The following is a 20,660-nucleotide window of genomic DNA, read 5'->3' as shown; positions in this document are numbered from 1 at the left end:
TCACAGATGTTAACTGAGCTCAGCACTTTTTATATACTATAGGACAAAGCATGTTCCAAAGGGAACTGGGAGCTGACTCGCTAATTCCCAACATGGAAATGGGCGACCTTAAAAAAGTTAATGACTCTAGGGCAGTGATATTCAGACATCACCGTTTCAGGAGACAAATCAGTGATCAACATTACCCAAAAGAGCCACAGTAGTATGAATTCATTGTTTCATTTACTATAGTACTATATATTCCTATTTAAACAGTATGAAAGGAGAAATATTTAGTGATATATATATATATATTTCTCACAGCAAAATCACTGACCAAGTATTATTATTTTATCAACTACAATTGGTTAATAACATAGTAAAAGCATCCTGATTGGTTAATCACTTAGATTGGTTAATAATTAAATCACACAGTGGTTTAATATCATGTGCTGCAAAGAGCTGGAAGAGACGCATTAAAGAGCCACTTGCGGCTCACGAGCCTCAGTTGGAGTATCACTGCTCTAGGGCTTGGTGGTACAAGGGATTAATGCTTTAATGTCTCACTATGGGGAGATGGGTTTAACTGTACCTTAGATCGTGGTGTGAGATAGCCTTAACCTAACATTGTTCACATGGAACCTTCTCATACCATTTCCTTCAGTTAGCACAAGTACCAGCATCTGCAGAAGGTTGCAACTGTAAGTGCCTTGTCGGTCAGGATGGAGGCACATGCATAAAGCTGTGTGTACATTTTAGACAAAACCTCTCTGTACCATGCCCAAGTGAACATGGACAGAGTTAGGGCAGACCCATCTATTGGCTTCTTATGTGCCAAAGGGGTCTCCGTTGTGCAGCCTTTCCATCACATGTGAATATAATCATTGTCCCATTGATCTGGCCCCCTTTTAGGGTTAATCCTTCTCAGCGAGTGACAGGGCTGCCTGGGGGAGTAGGTGAGGGGAGCAAGTGGGACAATTTGCCCTGGGCCCCGCAGGGGCCCCACAAGCCCTGGTCCGGGTCTTTGGCGGCATTTCGACTGCGGTGGGTCCTTCAGTGCTTCCGAAGACTCAGAGCAACTGAAGGGCCCCCGCTGCCGAAATGCCGCCGAAGACCCGGACCACCGCCGGGTGAGTACAAGCGCCGCAGCTCCCTTGCTTTGCCCCACGCTCCATGAATCCTCTGGGCGGCCCTGGCGAGTGATGCTGGAGCATGAAATTATGATGAATGAAAAATTAATTTAAAAAACCTGAAACCTGAGGCAGATACTTGCCAACAGCTAAATGACCAGTTTTGATATCAAATGTGGATAGAAAATTAAATCCTTGGCTTCAACATTCTAGAAGGATAAAAATGGAATGAAATATGTCTTGTGAAATCTCTGGATAAAGGGTGGTATTGAAGTGGGAAGTTTTCTTAATGATTTTGTAGGATCAAGTGAGTGTATCTCCTTCCAATCAGTTTTCTGCTGCTGCAGGGAGGGGTTAGAGGTGAGTGGATTTTGATCTTCCCATCATCTATTTCTCTGACACTTCAGATGCTGACGTTTAGCAAACAAGTTGTTCCAGAGAATGGAAAAAAACATTTTGATAAAAGTTCCAGAAGTTTCCTGACATATGCTGTAGGTCACATTCCTTTCTGGTGTAGCTCCATTGTTTGCAGTGAAGCTATACCAGGGATGAATTTGATTCAGCATGTTTCTAAGATGAGAATGCACTGTTAAGGCTGATTGGCCACAAATTCTTAACATCATCCTTCGGGAATATTTCTGTTTCTGTACACCCCTCTTCTGGGCTAGGCCAGTGCTTGAGGAAGTCTAGGTGTCCTCAGCCCTGCTAACTCAGGAGCTATGGAGGTGAAGCACTCAACATCTGAGGAGTTCCTTCAAACTCCCTATGTCACACACAAGAAGTCACATCCAACTTGCCTCTACCAGAGGAAGAGTTACTGCGCCACAGGAGCATTCAGGGCAAAAGGGTAAGTAAAATGGAGTTGAAGTGGGGTGGATCATAGCCCCAGAGAAACAAAATGTCACAGTACGAGGAAAATCAACCCTCACCCTTTCCATCCTGGGCTTCAACAGTCCTAAAATCCCAGCTCTCAACAATGGCTTTTGAAATGCAGAACTAAATGTACATAGGATCCTAGTCCCTAGCCCCATTACAGCTTAGTCATGGAAATGGCAGAATAATGACCTCTGTATGCACATCTTCCAAATCGAAACAGGACAGTCCCCTGTCATGAGGGTCTTCTCCCTCTTCTTTCAGTCCAATATGGATGACTGATTTCAGAGTAGACAAAAAGAACTAGCTAGCTCTTAGTGAAAAGCCCTTTAGTTTTCTACAGTTTGCCACTCCCATGAACTGTTTATGTATGTATTTTGTCACCTCAAGCATGGCAGGCAGGCGGCTTTTGGCGGTGTGCCTGCTGGAGGTCCGCTGGTAACGCGGCTTCGGCGGCATGCCTGCGGGTGGTCTGCCGGTCCCACGCCTTTGGCGTACCCGCCGCCAAATTGCCGCTGAAGCCGCAGGACCAGCGGACCTCCCGCAGGCAAGCCGCCGAAGGCTTCCTGACTGCCGCCCTTACGGCGACTGTCAGGCCGTCCCCCTGTGGCTTGCCGCCCCAGGCATGCCCTTGATGCGTTGGTGCCTAGAGCCGCCCCTGCAGACAGCACAAAAATAGCAATATTGACAGAGTCTGCTCTCTTTACACTGAAGGTAAAGCTTGTGTCAAAGCATGAGGATTCTCATGAAATGTCAAGTACAATAAGGCCCAATTATTTTGATTGATTTGATTAATGCTTCACTCAAATACACAGGCAAATTGAGAGGATACAGTAAATGATTGCTGAAGGGTTTAAGGGAAAATTTTTAGTGATTAAATCACATAATCTTATATGTACAGGTCTGAAATGTAAACACCAAAAAGCAAAGTTAGAACCTGGGTCCTGCAATCGCTTGCACATGTGAGCAGTCCCATTGAACGCAGTGTGACTCTTGCGTAGTTTCTCCTGGGTATAAGGTGTTTGCAAGTGGGGTCTTAAGGCTGCAGCTGTCAGTCAGCCTGTTCTGCTTAGATACTGTATCACAGAGTACAGTACAGTAGTTAAGGTCACATGTACAATGAGCTGAGTTAAAGATGGAATTTCAGTCTAACTTGAAATGTTTTCATTTGGTAATATTAAATCAAGACTTTTGGAGATGGGGGTTACCTGCCATTAATTTGTGAAGTAAACAATTAAAAAAGAAGGCTTGCATTTCAAGGAAAAGATCCATTTTTTATATAAAAGGGGCTAGCAGAAAATAAAATGGCAAAAAGAACTGAGTGACTAAACCTTTGGTTTGTTCCTGACTCTTTGTACAAAGTCGGTGTTGATCAGCTGTGGAGTAGAGGTCAGGAGATCTGAATTCTAATCGCTGTTCTTCTACTGACCTGTGGTGTGACCATGGTAAAGTCACTTCACCTCTTTGTGTCTCAGCTCTTCCATCTGTAAAATGAGGATAATAATACTTAGCTGCAAGTATAAAGCACTTTGAGAGCTAAAGTGCTATACAAGAGCTATGTGTTTTTACAATATTAACATGTCTTAGGCAGTAGTATGCTAACAGAGCATGCATCACTTACTTTGAACATGAAGTAAATTGTTCATAGTCTACTATAAATGTAGATGAAAACAAAGTTTATAATCCACCAGGACACACTTCCAGCCAGTGTCACCCTGAATAACTGTTGGCATTTACTGCTCTAAACAGTAGTGTTAAAGATGCAAACTTCCTACGTAGTCATGCACCACATGTTCCAGCTGTTCCTAGGAAGAAAGTGCAAAGAGCCTACTTTGCTAAATTGCCAGTGTCAGAGAGAAGTCATGAATATCCCTCCCCCCAAATCATTCTGCACATAACTTAGCTGGAGTTATTTCCCAAATACCTAATTTAAAACAGGTTAAAATGTTATGAGCATATTTTGCAACAGTTATAGCTGCTGGATTTCCAGCCTCTTAATGTTCAGCCCTCCAGGCAGTCCCTGATAGAGGCCCTGAGTAGAACATGGTTCTAAGCTAACTGAGCAGCTACCTGCCTGATCACAATCCCCAATGCTCAGCTGACTCAGGCTTGCAGGGTTTGGGCTGCAGGGCTAAAAATTGCTGTGTAGATGTTCAGGCTTGGGCTGGAGCCTGAGCTCTGGGACTCTCCACCCTCCCAGGAACCTCACAGGTGCTTAATGCCTACACAGCAACTTTTCAGCCCTGGAGCTTGAGCTATGCGAGCCCAAGTTAGCTGACCCAGGCCAACTGTGGGTTTTTTATCCCTTGGTAGATGTACCCTGTGTCTTCAATGGCAAAAGACATTCAAAACCCTGCCAGAGCAGCAGTGTACATAGCTAACTAGGGCTTTTATATTTGTACATAGTAAATAAACACAGTTATTTGGAATCTGCATCAGTGTGATTTCCCCATATTCTTAATGTTGCCATAGAAAACAAAGATACAACAGGCAGAGGGGGGAGGTTGAAGGGAATTTCACCACCACCAAAACCCACTTTTCCCTGGGGCCTCACAAATCGTAAACCTGTTACGGACTTACTTTTTTTTTTTCCTTCCAAGACTGCTCTTTCATTATTGGAAGAATAGGGTCAGTTGTGTTAACAGACATCACAGAAACTTTATGAAAAGATTCTACAGTCTTTGAAGAAAAGCTGTTCAGCCAGCAATGACTATATTGCATCAGCTGGAACCCTCTTGACCATCAGACACTATTACTTAGCCTTTAATCTAGACTCATAATAAAAGCATATCAATTCCTCAATGCTAATTTAAGAGTCCAATTATCTTTTGCCCCAGGGGCATTAATTCCTATTCAGTTCTCCTTCCTCTTCTTAACAGATTCATTTTCAAAAAACAAAGCAAACCTTGCAATGACTAGAAGAAAAATCTCAGTTCAAATAAACTGTCCATTAAACACAGCAATCAATTTTTGCAGCCTGCCACTAAGCCTATTTATTTTGCATTAACAGTAATCTGAGAAAGGACGGGCATCTGTGAAAACTGTAGCTCTTCAATGACCCAAGTGGTCTGCCAGTGATGAACTCTGGCCAACTCATTTGTGAAAGCTCCAACTTCACTGCCATTCACCAACCAGAATGAAGATGAAATAAAGGGAACTGCAGAAAACTTGATGCTTTGGGTGTGTTATAGCCATTGCATGGATGATTGTCAGGGAGCAAGAAGAGGCCCTCAATACTTATTTGTAGATGAAAAGGAATCTCAGGGTGGATGGACTGAGCCAGTAACACTTCTAGCTGTGTGGGAGGAAGTCATGGAGACAGCAAGGAGAAAGAGTTTGAGCAAAGGGAGATGGATCTGCGGAAGAGACTCACAGGCTCTAAAGTCAGAAGGGACCATCATGATAATCTAATCTGACCTCCTGCACATTGCAGGCCACAGAACCTCACCCAACCAATCCTGTAATAGACTCCTAACCTCTGGTTGAGTTACTGAAGTCCTCAAATCAGGATTTAAAGATGTCAAGTTACTGAGAATCCACCATTTATACTAGGTTAAACCTGCAAGTGACCCGTGCCCCATGCTGCAGAGGAAGGCGAAAAACCCCCAGGGTCTCTGCCAATCTGACCCGGGGGAACACTCTTCCTGACCCCAAATATGGCTATCAGTTAGACCCTGAGCATGTGGGCAAGACCCACCAGCCAGACACCTGGGAAAGAATTCTCTAGTAACTCAGAACCCTCCCCATCTAGTGTCCCATCTCTGGCCATTAGAGATGTTTGCTGCTAGCAGTCGCAGATGGGTTACATACCGTAGAAGGCATTTCATCATGATTTCTCCTAACTGGTCCCCTTCTATTTATCTCAAATTAGCCCAGTCCATCAGCTTAACCTAAAATGATTCAACATGCCCTTAAATTCCAAGACTTGCAGTCTTCCTTTGTTTCCCTTCTTAAGAAAATCAGAATGGTCATATTGGGTCAGACCAAAAGTTCATCTAGCCCAGTACCCTGTCTTCTGACCCTGCCTGATACTTCAGAAGCCTTCTCTCTACACAACCCCAGGATTTAGTTCAAATTTTGGCAATGCCACAAGAGGCACAGACACTAGTGGCAGGAGAAAGCCTCCATGACATCAGACAAGGCAACTCCCATAAGAGGAGTTTGAGAACTAGAGAGTCCATTTCAGCTGCAAAAATGTTCAGGTTGTAATAAAACTAAAGTGGAGAGAGATTTGTAAGACCCCAAAGCAAGCAGCTTGAGGCTTATCTCATCAATTGGAGCTGAATAAACAACATTCATTAGAATAATTCTTCCCTTCTTCTTACAGAACCACCTGTCTGAATAGTGGTCATAAAATGTGTGATGTGGTAGAAATTATTTGATCTGCTAATTATCTACAAATTAATATTCTACTCACTTTACAATTAAGAAAGTTTGTGTGAGTGCTGATATAGTTAGTATAGAGATCAATAATACACTTTGCAGGAAAAAGGACATAGGTCTAATTGGAGACCTTATTGGAAATCTAAGGAAACATACTCTTTTAAATACATACTCAACATCTAAATGTTTTTAATAATCTAGGAGAGATTCACAGTTGAGCATCCATGAGAACGTCCAGATTATATGCTTGATAATACATATGTAACAATTTAATTTATCACATACCCACAGATACAGACAATAGAATTTTCAGTTTCAATGGGCTACAGCAGAGATAATTAGAATGCTTAACACTAATACCTGTAACACCATGTAATCTGCACTAAATGGCCATAACAGCTTCAAAAAATTAATCCCCCAAGGGAATACAGAATTCATTTTTTTGTTTGTTTTTGTTAGAGGTAAGAAAGTCAGCCAAAGAATAAAATCTTCTCTTGTGGGCATCATCAGCTACTTTCTTATTCAGAAACTTCAGAACAGCAGAAAGCAGAGGAGGAGGAGAAAACTACATCAGTATTTCTCCAAAGTGGATGGTCAGACCAGTAGAATAAAGTGGTGCTAAATCCTGGCCCCTGTGTGTAATTGCTGAAGCATGCAACTACAATCTGGAGGGGGAGAGTTCTATTCCACAACTTTAGGAAGCAGAACCCTGATTTACTGTCTTTATATTGTTGTTCCGCACACTTACTACCATCATCCATGTCTTTGTAATTTCAAGGTTAGACTGTTGTGCAATGTGCTGTTTGTTGGGCTACGCAATGACAAGAAAACAGTGCTCTGGGACCTGCACTGTTTACCACTGAGTTTCCAAATAGATTTTAAAAGTGTCTTTTTTTGTTCTGTTTATAGAGTACCTACTGCAATGGGGTCCTGGTCCATGACTGGGGTTCCTAGGTGCAACGGTACTACACAAATAAATAATAAGGCTAGATTCCCCTCCATAGAACAGAGAAGGGACAGCCAGCAGGGAATTTGCTATCAGGATCCTGGGGCTCTGGAATGCCTTTCTGATCTTGGTTCAAAATAGCCCAAATTTATGAACTTTCATGTTAGAGGGCCCATTTAGTCTTTAAAGAGAGCTATGGGAGATTGAAGTAGTATGGAGTTGTCATTTGTATTCAGAGCTGCTGCATGGCAAGAGGGTGAGCTGGTTGAACTGTGTATCTGGCATTGTTATTTCAACTGGCAGGGCACTCAGAACCTGTGCATGGAGCTTTTTATTGTTCAAAATAATTTCACCTGTATCACCTGTAGGACGATGGCCACATGGTCTTTCTACAAAAGCAACTGAAATGCTACACTATATAAAGGAAAAAGCAAGTTTTCTATCGCAAACCAAACTAACTTCTTTCCCTGCATCTCAGGGAAAGATTGAGATTTGTCAGTTTGACTTTCTACACAGCTTTACAGTCCTTGGGTTCATTGACAATCTCTTGCATCTTCTGATGTTCACATTTTCTTCTTAGCCTCCTGTAGTATGGATCCAAAGTCTTTCAGATTTCTTCCAGAACATAAGGTATTATGGAAGCAATAAGTAGTGAGTGGACTGAAGTGCAGGTATTAATATGTCAGAGCCTCCACTATTGTGGTTTCCAGTGCAAAGTGATCTGTGACATGAGCTATGTGCTCTTAGCTGAAGGCAAAGGCACATATAGTGAATTATATCACTACAGAACCTGACTATTGCTGGTACAACACTGTCTCTCATCCTGGATGCCGTACACAGACTAAACTTCTGTTAACAGATTTCAGTCACTCTGAACAGATTGTAATGTGTTAATGCTGTTCCTGGCATCTTAAAGCCAAAACGATTGGGCATGATCAATTTCAATGGGAATTGTGTCTGTATGAGGACTGGACCCATTAAAACAATGAAAATTACCAAATCATTTTTAGTAAGTGAAAAAAGTCAAGCAAGAGCCATGAGTGATACGAAGCCATTGTTAATGTAATCTCATTACACAGGACATATACATTGCAACCCACAGGAAATAAACATTGACCATTCACTTATGAAATTGAAATATGGGCAGACAGCATAGGTCTGAGGCCTGCTCTTTCATCTGAAAGCAAGGCAGCAACTTCCTCAGGAGCCCCTGGTTTCTAAGGCATCCTGAGAGGACCTGAAGTATTCATCATCATAGAGTTTAGGCAATAAAGCAGACATAATTCAGCTGGTATATTGCTACTTAATGCTATGAGCCGGAAGGAGGAAGAGCTGACTTACAGGCCAAGATTTTGCAAGCGCTCTCAGTCTAACTACACAACACTCAAACAACGAGAAACGCTCATTTTACAAACAGTATGGTCTCTAGGACGTGTTGTTTCTCATTCAGAAGGAAACACAAAACTGTAACACTTTGGTAACTTGTTTGAACGCTATGGTAAGCAAGGCTGTGCCTGTTTTCTCCTCTTTTATACCGCAGGCCCCTCCCCGCACGTTAAGATCAAGTTTTCGATCAGCCATGCTACTTAAATCAAACAATAAGAATGGGAGCCCAGATTACTCTCCCCTCCAATGTAACCTTTATAGTACATCTACATATTTAATATGCTGTTAGCTGCCTTTATTAACATGGGGCCTGATCCAATGCCCATTAAAGTCAATGGGGCTCTAAATTTAATGGACATGGCGGATTAGGTCCGCAAGGAACAAAGGAAATAAAGCAGAGTTGTAGCTGTGGCACTGTAGTCTAGTTCATCCTATGTCTTAGTAATAGATCTTCTTCACAAAGGGCCTACTGCTCACATTGAAGCAGTGGCAAAACTCATATTGACCACAGTAGGAGCAAGACTAGTTCCAAAGTGCTGATTTCTGAGTGACGATGAGTTTTCTCAAAATTATTTCTATATTTTACAACACTAATAGGTAAACCCCCTTCTGTTTTACGGTGAGTCACATCCAGATTATTTACAACAGGAGCATACTTTAGTGCAGGGGTCGGCAACGTTCGGCACGCGGCTCGCCAGGGTAAGCACCCTGGCGGGCCGGGCCAGTTTATTTACCTGCTGATGCGGCAAGTTCGGCCGATCGCGGCCCCCACTGGCCGCGGTTCACCGTCCCGGGCCAATGGGGGCGGTGAGAAGCCGTGGCCAGCACATCGCTCGCCCGCGCCGCTTCTCGCCATCCCCATTGGCCCGGGACGGTGAACCGCGGCCCGTGGGGGCTGCGATCGGCCGAACCTGCCGCGTCAGCAGGTAAATAAACTGGCCCGGCCCGCCAGGGTGCTTACGCTGGCGAGCCGCGTGCCGAACGTTGCCGACCCTTGCTTTAGTGGTTTTGTCCACACACTACTGTTTAAGCATAATCAGGGTGGCATTGTTTCTGTTGCTACATTATTCTTCTCTTACTGACTATGTTACCTAAATTCTAATTTCAAATTCAAGGGAAAAAATCTTGCTTCATACATCAAATTATGATATGTAGTATTCATAAATTAGCACTTTAACTAAGAACATTGAGCGCTGAAAGTGATTATTTTCAATGCCCTTGGTATTGTCTAATAGCTTTAAACAAAACATGAACAAGGCACTCTTCACTCATCATCTTGCAAGTTCTCTAAAAAAATGTAACTTTTTAGCTTTGTCAATTTAACTGCATAGATCTATCAAGAGGAATTGTTGCTACAAGTTCACTAACTTGTAATTAGAGGTTTTGCTTGTTGAAGAATATCTGCTAGTGGAAACCAGCTAAAGAAAAGTAGTCAATTTAGCAAGCTCATAGTATACATAATAAAAACAAAACAAAACGCCAACCAACCAAAATCCCTACAAGAACTCCTGGTGTCTCTTCCTGTTTTCTGTCATGTAGAGTTTGCTTCTCATCGCACGGGTGACAGCCTGGTGATTATGTATTAGGAATAGTGTGAAAAAGTGACAGGAAAATGTTTGGTTTGTAGCTTTATATTAAGTGACAAGCACCTACCATATTCTTTTTTCCAATCAATAAATACAAATGCAAGTGGCTCTCCTATAACATTCTGAACTGTAAGTTTTGATATGCCATGTGATCACAAATTCAATAGACTATTTTGTTAAACATATTTTACTACTATTGAATGTTGACAAACACCATAAAAAAGTGAAGCACTTTATACAATATTTAGAAAGCTGATTCAAAGAACTGGGAGACATTTTATAACTAAACAGTTTTATTGACTTTTTTTTCAAAATAAAAAACACAAATAACCACCAAGATTAAAGGCCATAGACAGCATTAACCAAATGAACCAGCCACTTGGTTATAGTAGCTGATAACTAATACAACTGGATATTATTGCATATACCCCCAGGTTCATTTATCTATCCATTACAGTTTGGCAAAATTACAATCACACAGTAGCTTTGGTTATGTAAAACCTAGTAGCAATACTTATTAAACATGATCTGTTAACATTTTATGACTGAACAGATGTTAATTCTATCCCAGTCTTGATATTTATTCTCTCATTTTTTCATCCCTCCACAATTTACAATACTACTGGCCAGGAATTAATGCGGATACACTTGCAGCCATCCTTTCTCTATAGCCCTTCTTTATCAATGTACAGTGATAAATCTTGTAGGTGATGGAGTCTGTCACCTGTTTTCTTTACAGGAGTCTCTTCAGCACCCATGCTAAGCAGCTTCTACCACCCTAGGGTGGCATCTCCCAAGAACAAGCTCTGACTTGAAGCTGAGTATTTGGAAGTGTGTATGGCTTTCAGTCTGAAACCTTTCCTGACTCTCAGCACTGGGGTTTGAACTTACTGCCTTGTCTATGAATACAGGAAAAATAAAAATCAAAAGCTTTTCACATTAGTATGCTGAGTTGCCTGCAGAAAACAGCATTAACAAAACTGATAACATAATACTACCTCAATTACAGAACTGTGCCTGAGACACTTCATAGGCCTGCATATGCTCTATAGTATAATTTTAGAAGTGTTTTAGTTTGGTCTTTTCAAAGCAACCCCAGCCTTATATTTTTCTAATGCAACACTGTAAGTTCAGAGTGACAGTCATTAGAAAATCATAAACCCAAAGGAAATTTCAAAACACTGGATGTTTTTTCCCCCTCCTACTATTTAAACAATGCGGAGATTTTTATTCACTGAGACTGCAGCTTTGTGCTTTCTTGGAATATCTGCTTCCAGAAGGAATGTAATCTAATTTAAAATATCATTCTTCATTTGCAAGATGCTACATCAACAATAGAGGAATGTATCTACTTGTTTGTGCAGCCTTTCATTTGCATAACTCCTGTAGAAGCAAAAAGGAGTTTTGAAAGAGGAATGACTGCAGAATTAGGCTCTCAAAGAGTAACCAACTATAATACAGTAATTCCAAGACTACCACCATATCTGCTTTTTGTATTCAGATCCATACTGAGTTTGCCCTGGATAAAGATATAAATTAATAAGCCCTTCTAATGATTTTAAAATTATCCTCTTCAATCTAGACCTTTAAAACCTCTGAATACTTAGAATCACTAGATTTTACATGGCCCATATAACCATAATTATATGCACTTACATGGCAAATATTAGAAATACATGTTCCTGCAGTTGAACAGGTAATCATACTGCCTATTATTCAGTTGAACAAAGATTAAATGCTCTATAACTTGCAGTTATTTGATCTTATTATAACCCTTTACTTTAGAAAGAAGAAATAACCATCTAATTATGTTATGAGTGCATGGAACGTAGGGACAAAAACTGGTTGCCTAGTAGAAGCTGATGATAACTAAGATGATAATTTTCACGGGGTACTTTTAAACTGGTCACTTAAGACAGAATGTTATCTATTAAAAGGGGGTGTTAGTTTATATTTCACTGTACTCACATAAGAAAAATAGTTAAAATCTAATTACAAAGCTGCTATGTGGTTATTTTGTGGTCTGTGAAATAAAGTTATACCCAGGATTTTTATTTAAACAAAATACACAAGACAGTATAAAAATATTTCCCAATTTAGAGTTTGAAACATTAATGCTGGATTTGTTTTTGTATAAAAAGAAATGTAATAATGGTAGATGCTTATTTTGCTTACTAACAAAAAATATACATATCAGTTTAAGGAACTATTCCAGGCTCACTGTAGCTGAGCTTGTGCTTTTGATCCTAACAATGATAAATGCAAAACATGGAATAAAATCAGTGCCGGGAACCTGAACTACATCTTATTTCTAACAATAAGACTAATTTTAGAGCAGTGTTATAATTACACCATTGTAGTGTTTACATGTATTTGCTTTGCTCAGGCAACTACAGCAGAGGAATTCCAGAAGCACCACTTCCGTTTTGAATGATGTTTATTCACTGCAATATCTTCCTTTTCTCTTTCCTTTTTAACACGCTGGTAGTGATCTTCTTCCTTTAAGTACCATACAGGAGGCCAGCGATGTCTCTCAAAATATTCTTGATTATCTGATTTAAAACAAAAAAAAGTAATAAGATACTTAGATACTAAAACTGGGACACAAAGTAGGACATGTAAGACATTTATTTACCTTGGTTAACTCACTATCCTTTCTGTGCCTCAGTTTAACCACCAGCAAAATGGACATAAGGATACTCACCTGTCTCAGTGCAATGCTGTTATGGATTAACTAAATGTTTGTAAAGTGCTCAGAGGCTCAGATGAAAGCAGCTTAAGCAAAGCACACTGTTTATTGTTCTATGACAGAAGAATGTAAAATATATTCAGACACCAAATACATTTTTTGAGGCGAAGCATAGGGAGACATTCATGCCATTCTTAGTGCAGTTGATAGGCGTTATATACGTAAGTCTTGGTTCATGAGGCAGAAGGAGGATGCTAACTCTTTGGTTATCTGATCAGAAGAAGTCAAGATGGAAAGAATACTAGGTTTTCCATCATAGTTTAGTTAAGCTAATTCACTTGTTCATGTTCAAAGGACAGAAAAAAAAAAAGAAAACAGGTCAGGAAAAGATGAGGGGGGAAGTTGAAGATGGTCTTACCTGGAGACTTTGCTTTTATTTCTTTGCGGAATTTGGAGCAAACACTGTTGTAATTGGTGCAGATGTAGTGCAAGCACCACGCTGCCAGCTGATTAGCATTGTGAAACTACAAGCAAAGACAGTCAGTTTACATTTCCTGATACTACTGGTCATCTTGCACAAAAGCTACAAGTTAAGGCAAGCGTGATCCCTAAATGACTCTATCCTGCCATGCTCTCAGCATTGGGGATTATTGCATAACACTCAGCAGAGACTGAGCAGCTGCTCAGAGGATGCTTCTAGCTGCACCATGTGGATTTAGAGTTATTGTTCCTTTTACACAAAAATCCACTGGCGCACTCAGTGGTCAAAATGGGATTGTCAGTGGGAGTAGCTGAGTTAGGGTTCTAACACTTTCTGTAATGTGCTGAGCACCTCCTGAGAGATGTGAACAGCTTCAACTTTATTTCACTTCAGTGGGAGTTTAAGGCCCTTAGCATCTGGCAGGAGGCACTCAGTATCTCATAGGATTGGGCTCTAACTGTGATCCTATGCACTTAAACCTAGGTTTGCAGCAGCCATCAAGTTACTACAAATCTTACCCTGTAGTAAGTAACTCCCCAGAGAAGTGTTCTCAATGATAGAACTTAAGGCACTGTTGTGAAAGCACAGTACAAAGCCTGGAACAGGCAGTCTGCTCATAAGAAAGTAGAGCTATAATATGAGTCAGATTGGTAAAGCTTGTGCATCTATTTGGCATTCTGATTGCCTGTTTAAAACCTTAACAGGTCATAAACACTTCACATTGTTGTATGGCACAGGACGCAGATCAAATCATAACAGGATTTGAATTTATGACTTGTGTACCCAACCACCACCCCAACAACCCCCATAGTTTAGCAGAACTAGCATTCTTTTCTCGGAAGAGATTCAGAACTGGGTTAGTAAGAGTGTCATGGGTCCAGACAGAGCTGAAAGCAGATGATGGGACGCTTGCAGTGGCCAGTAGGCACTACATGCTGGTCATGAAAGCAAGGGTCTAATAGCACAGGTAGAAGCCAGACCTAGTCATTAGGGTGTTTTGAAGAATCATTTGTGGACTGTAATACTTTTTTCTAACTTTGGCTGGGTGGTATTGGTGGCCTGTGATATATAGGAGGTCAGCCTAGATGATTTGATGGTCCCTTCGGGCCTTAAACTCTATAACTCAATTTCTGATATAACAAGCAAAATATCTTTTACTACCGCATCCCTGAAGAAATCATATTGCAACACTCCTTTAGGAAAACACAGTCACATAGTTAGAAACAAAGAGTCAACTTTGGACTCTGTCTCTCAGGGTCTCTGGAGCTCAGGCAGAGAAGTGATGTGCTTGAATGTAACATAGCATGATGGGCAATTCGCTCAGAGTCACAAAGGAATGGCTCAGTGTTGCAGAGATGTCCCCCTTGAGGGTGGCCACTTAGGCCATGTCTACACTGCACTTTCGTCGTTAAAACTTTTGTCGCTCAGGGGTGTGAAAAAAAACATCCCTCTGAATGACAAAAGTTTTGACAATGAAAAGCGCTGGTGTGGACAGTGCTTCATCAGTGGGAGATGATCTCCCGCTGACAAAGCTACCGCTCCTCATTGGAGGTGGTTTTATTTGGTCACCGGGAGAGCTTTCTCCTGCTGACAAAGAGCAACTACACTGCACATGTTACAATGGTGCGACTGCAGCGGCACAGCCGCACCGCTGTAAGGTGCGCAGTGTAGACATAGCCTAACTCTGCCCTCCCAATGCAGGACAGGTACTACATTCATAACAATCTAATGGAGAAAGATTTAGGGGGCATATAGGCATAAAATGGTGACACTCACTGACAATGCCTGAGTGTGAGAAAGCTAGAGAGCTTTACTTCATGGAATTTCAGGGCATGAGACACAAGGCTGGAGACACTAGGCTCTGCCACCTTACATAGGCTTCCCCACAAGTAAAAACTGAAATATGTATTTGATAGACACAGAACTAAGCCTCAATATATAGAGCCTGATTTCTCAACTGATGTGGAGAAGGTAAATCTGTTCTTCAAAGGCCATTAAACATTTTAAAAGATACAGTGTTATTATCACAGCAATTAAGTTTTAAAAATTAAGATGCTGAGAAGCCTGAGTACAGTACGATAACTGTGGTCCCTCAATTCTTTTCAGTGGAAACAAGGGGTCCTTTGTTTGAAAGGCTTTATTTATACAGATATAATGCTCAACACCATCATTTTTCAGAGTACTGCAATTGGGCAGATTGCCTTTAAAAAGGTTAAAAATCAGTCACTACTAACCTGGGCCAATTCCAAATAGGAGAGTACTTCACCATCTATGCCAATGCCATTCCCTGAGGCTTTAGTCAGCTCCTGCACAGCATGCTGCTCTGTTAAAGTAGAAAACTAATAGCTGACACTGTAAAAATACATATTTCAGGGTAACATTATTTATAAATGCAGTTCATTTAGGGAACCAAGAACCAAAGAATTTGTGTGTTAGCATGAAAGAGAAATACAGCAACTACTGCACCAGCAGCAGATCTATTCGGACTTCTGATCAGAGTCAGAGCTGGCGTAAGCAGGTGCAGCTCCATTGTGGTCTCTGGAGTTGCCCTCATCTATCTAGGAGTAGATCCCCAGTCAACAGAACTAGGACAGTTTACACTAGCTGAGGATTTGCCCCCTAAGTGTAAATATGTCCTTTTGTACACACAGATCTTGCATGTGCTTATGTTTATGCAATAATCACGCCTGATTCCCTAGTAGTTAGAACCTTTGGATTCCCTATAAAGGATACCTCTGAGTAAGTGCTGTTCCCAACCTGCTCTAGAACAGAGTTCAGGTACTACGCAGAATCAAAACCTCACCCCCCACATTGTTATGGTTTGGCTCTATTCATGAAGAAATTAATAATGACAGCAATGTTCACTTTGAATCTTCTCAGGAGTGGCTGCTCCTATGGTTCCCCCCTTAGGAATGCTCAGCCTCCAGAATACACCCTCTCTCCTCAGAGAGCCACCCCTGGTTTCTTGTATCTAGGTGAGGTAAGCCACCTGCCTCGTTAAGTCAGCAGAACCCACTTACCCCTTTCCCAGAAGGATCAACATCTGATAATAGGATGGAGTGTGTGCCAGGATGACTGGCCCCTCTGAGAGGTATCGGGGTCCAGTGCACCATTACCTGCTGCCCAGCTGGGATTAATGAGAGGCACCTTGGCTTTATAAAAAGGTGTGGGTACAGCTGCAGGTGGTTCTTGGCAGATGCCTGCAGACACTGCAGGGAGTAAGAAGGCTCCTTCTGGCCCTGAATTAGCAGGGGAAAGGCCTGTAGAAAAGGCCAAACTCCAGGCAAGAGGTGCTGGGAGAGCAGGAAGACAGACCCTCAGGAGGAGGGGGTATGCCCAGCTTGGGTCTGGGTTGAAAGAAAGGAACTTTAAGGAGAGGACTGACCCTCGGGGGGGAGGGACTGGATGTCGATGAAACCGGGTTGATGACTTTGTAAGTTTGAATTCTGTTTTGAAAGACTTTGTGCAGGACTTAATAAATGAGACCCCAGAAGGGGGAGTGGTTTGAATATCTCAACAACGGTGGACTTCTAAAAGGAGCCTGAGTGAACAGGGAACTGAGACAGGCCTCATCAGAGCCACACTTGGCCAGAAGGGGGTGCAACAGAGCAGGCATTCCTTCTGACAGAATGTTAGAGACAACCACAGCTGGCCTGATTCAACTCCATTGTGTGCAATCATAGCAACAGGACAAAAAGTAGCCTTTGAATTCACAATAAATATTTCACTAAATGAAACAGAATAAGATGTTCTTACCATTAAAAGCACATTTGTTCCACAAATGCTGAGAAGGATATCTATATAAGGCCCCACAAAAATTTTGGTAGGAGCAGGGCCTAAGTTAGTTCTGTAATGCTGTCAACAATTGAATGTCTTGTTGCACAACTTAAAGCTACCTGAGGGCTTGGGTACATGACACTCAAGGAAATGACTAAAATTCATCTTGAGAATTTGTTCAACTTGGTCTTCCCATCTCTCAGAATCTCCACCCTCTTTTGGTATGATGCTACGAAACAGAAAAAAAATCACTATCTAGAAGTTTGGTGCATGTGGATTTAGTATTAAAGTATCCCATGCTGCTGTTTTGGTCTAACTTAAAGATGGAAAAGTTGATTTTCTTGAAATTATGCATGTGGAGCCCCCATATTTACAGCAGAATAACTAACTGACTCTAGTTTGGGCAGTAAAAATAGATCTGGACAGCATTCTACAGAGAGTTTGAATCAGATCAATTTTAAATTGGCTCAGTTATTATGCTCTCTAAATGGATTTTATCATGGAAAGCCTAGTTCATTATAATGGAAAGCTTAGTGTCCCTACTGTTTTGCTGTAAGTTAAGAATAATAGAATGGACATTATGAGTTGCAGACATTATATTAATGCTGAAGAGAAGGTTTTCACTTCCTATTTCTAAAGTATGGAACATTTTAAAAGGACTGCATTAATTTAGCACAAGTCCTAGAGAGTGGAAAGAAAAAGACAAGTACATATTTTAAAAAGTGAAAATACCACATTGTAATACAATTTGGCTTTATATAAAGGAATGGCATTTCTTTCCCTCAGCATTCATGGCAAAAAATATTGTATATGTTCAAAAATCACTAAGAAGTAATACAGCAGTCCATGAAGGCATTGCACCTGCAAAGAGTCAGAATGCTTACCGGCCAGTGCAACCAAGTGTGGGAGGCAAAATCTGTTTGCCAGTGCAATTAATTCAAGCATGTCCAGCTCCTGACTCGATGATAATTGCTTGGTATACAAATAATCCAGAACTGCCTGCATAGAAGTCTTGTTTATGTTGGGAAGAAGAACCTGGAAAAAGGTATTTTAAAAAATGTTCTCTAGTGAAAGATAGGTAGTCAAGCACTTAGCGCATACAGGCCATATGCTTCCTCTCCCACCTTGCTATCCTTTTCCCTTCTGTCATGTTTTAGAAATATAGTAAAATATTAAAGAGAGACTCCACATTAAATTTAAAGCTCAAGAGCTTTCAACAAATCTGTCAGATTCTAGTTATGTATGTACATGAAGTCAGATCCTCAGCCAGTTTAAATGTATGCAGCTCCACCAAAGTTAATGTAAATTGCACCAGCAGATCATCTGGGCCACACCTTTAAAAAGTGGGACTGTTTGATGTCAGAGCAGTTACCAGTAAAGATCAATGGATGGTATGGTAATATTTCATGGCTATCAATAAAGCAACCACTTTTTCTTTATAAACAGTGTAGCTGTCACTGCTGTTTTGAATACTGTCTGGAATATTAGAGTTGTTTCTTACTTGTATAGACTCAAGTGTTCAGGAGCAGTCAGTGGGTTATTGCCAAATAAGTCCCAGAGCTGCATCCCCATAGTCCATTGTGAAAACATATACACCTTGAATAATGAAGCCTAACTCCCTATGATGCACAATCTTTTCAATAGCAATCAGATAATGGCACTAAGAAAAGAAATGCCAATGCTTTGGGCAGGGATATTTTGGAGAACATGCAGTAAAACAACTAACAGATAGAAAAATAATTAGAACAAAAAATAGTTACAAACAGGGATTAATGTACTTCAGTCTGATTGATCAGAAGTGATCCTGGCTTATGGTTATATTTGTATCATCAACACTGGTTAAAGCTTTCTATTTTCCTATCCAAAGTCACATACACCAAGGCACTCCATAAAAAACTCAAATATTGGTTAGCCTAAAGGATGGAGAAAAATACACAGAAGTCTTGTGAGCAGGTTGTTCCTTTATGGCTTTGGACCACTCGTCAGTATTAGCTAATTGGTGCTCCTAATATAAATACTATTGAGCTAAAAACAATTCAGAAAATTATCTTCTACTGCTAATTATTTTTCAATAGCTAGCAGTACTACTTTTTCTACAGGGATTGTTTTCGATAGCTCTAATTTGCATCTCCATTGCTATTAACACTTTCAGTTAATTAGTAATGAATGAAAGCGGAGAACAGCAAGGCTGTGGCTAATGCAATACTGATGAATGTAGCCATAGCAGGTGTCAAAAAGGAAGAAAGCCCAACTCCTCCCCAATTAACATAAACATAGGTTGGAATTTTTAAGGGGTTTAAGTGATTTGGGTGCCCAATTCCCTATCAAGTCAATGGGAGTTGGATGCCTAATTCCCTTCCTCTCCTTTAAAAAATCCCAGCAGTACACTTAAACAGGCATTGAGAATTGTGTTCAGGGCCGTCCAGAGGATTCAGGGGGCCTGGGGCAAAGCGGGGGAGCTGCGGCGCTTTGTACTCACCTGGCAGTGGTCCGGGTCTTCGGCAGCATTTTGGCGGCGGGGGCCCTTCAGTCGCTCCGTGTCTTCGGTAGCACTGAAGGACCCCCCACCGCCGAAATGCCGCTGAAGACCCGGACTGCCGCCGGGCCAGGGCTCGTGGGGCCCGAGGCCTGGGGCAAATTGCCCCACTTGCTCCCCCCACTCTGGGCGGCCCTGATTGTGTTTACTATTTCAACCTTTGTTAGTAATGGCATACAAACCTTCTCACATAAAAGGGACTAAGATAAATTATAGAATAGGGCAATGATTTTCATAAAATGACTAGTGATTTTGGGCACCTCAGTTTTTAAGAGCTCCACTTGCAACACTTTAAGGGATCTGGTTTTCAAAAGGTGAGTGATGAGCATTTTCTGAAATTCAGGTACCTTTAACGGTGTCTTAAGTTAGGCAACCGAAATGACACACACAAAAAATCACTAGTTACCTGGAAAATATTAGTCCATGATTTTTTTTTAAAGTAGCAAAGCAAAATTAAATACCCTTGTTTTGCTGTAGGTGAAGAAGAAAATAGACAAAATAATCTACTCCAGTAAACGAAACACATACAATAGCGGCAAACTTAATATGTCTGTCCCTGCAGCCACTAGAGGCTGGATCCAAAATTCACTGAAGTCAGTAGCAGCCTTTCAACTAATTTCAATAGGGTTTGGATCAGACCCTTTGTCAGGTGTCATTTGATGAAGCAGCTGCCACATTGGATCTACTGGCTTGTCAGTCCAAATGCAAGTTACACTAAGAAAAGTTGGTTGTAACACGGATTATTTTTTTGTTAACTTGCATATTGACCATTTAGTGCTTATCTTATAAAAATCTGTGTTCTACCTACAGAATTCAGACAAATTTCATTGAGAAGCAAATCATTACGTTTCTCTAAACTAGACCAAAGCAATATGCTATATACACATTCCAATT

At 41.2% G+C, this 20,660-nt stretch overlaps 1 protein-coding gene across 1 annotated transcript in view; it reads right to left on the bottom strand.

The window, feature by feature from the left end:
- Nucleotides 1-10,486: 10,486 nt before the first annotated feature.
- The window catches only part of RHOBTB1 (Rho related BTB domain containing 1), a 70,209-nt gene continuing 60,035 nt past the window's right edge, over nucleotides 10,487-20,660 (bottom strand). Inside the window, exons 8-11 of the mRNA XM_024209678.3 lie at nucleotides 18,115-18,265; nucleotides 15,688-15,776; nucleotides 13,391-13,496; nucleotides 10,487-12,835 (exon numbers count right to left, since the gene is read on the bottom strand). Of these exons, the coding sequence (XP_024065446.2) occupies nucleotides 12,666-12,835; nucleotides 13,391-13,496; nucleotides 15,688-15,776; nucleotides 18,115-18,265 (516 nt within the window). The 3' untranslated portion in view covers nucleotides 10,487-12,665. The remainder of the gene's footprint in view (nucleotides 12,836-13,390; nucleotides 13,497-15,687; nucleotides 15,777-18,114; nucleotides 18,266-20,660) is intronic.

Source organism: Terrapene carolina, unplaced genomic scaffold (assembly GCF_002925995.2).
Source record: "Terrapene carolina triunguis isolate 2854851 unplaced genomic scaffold, T_m_triunguis-2.0 Scaffold95, whole genome shotgun sequence".
NCBI classification, from domain to species: Eukaryota; Metazoa; Chordata; order Testudines; family Emydidae; genus Terrapene; species Terrapene triunguis.
This window is presented reverse-complemented; position numbering and strand designations above follow the sequence as displayed.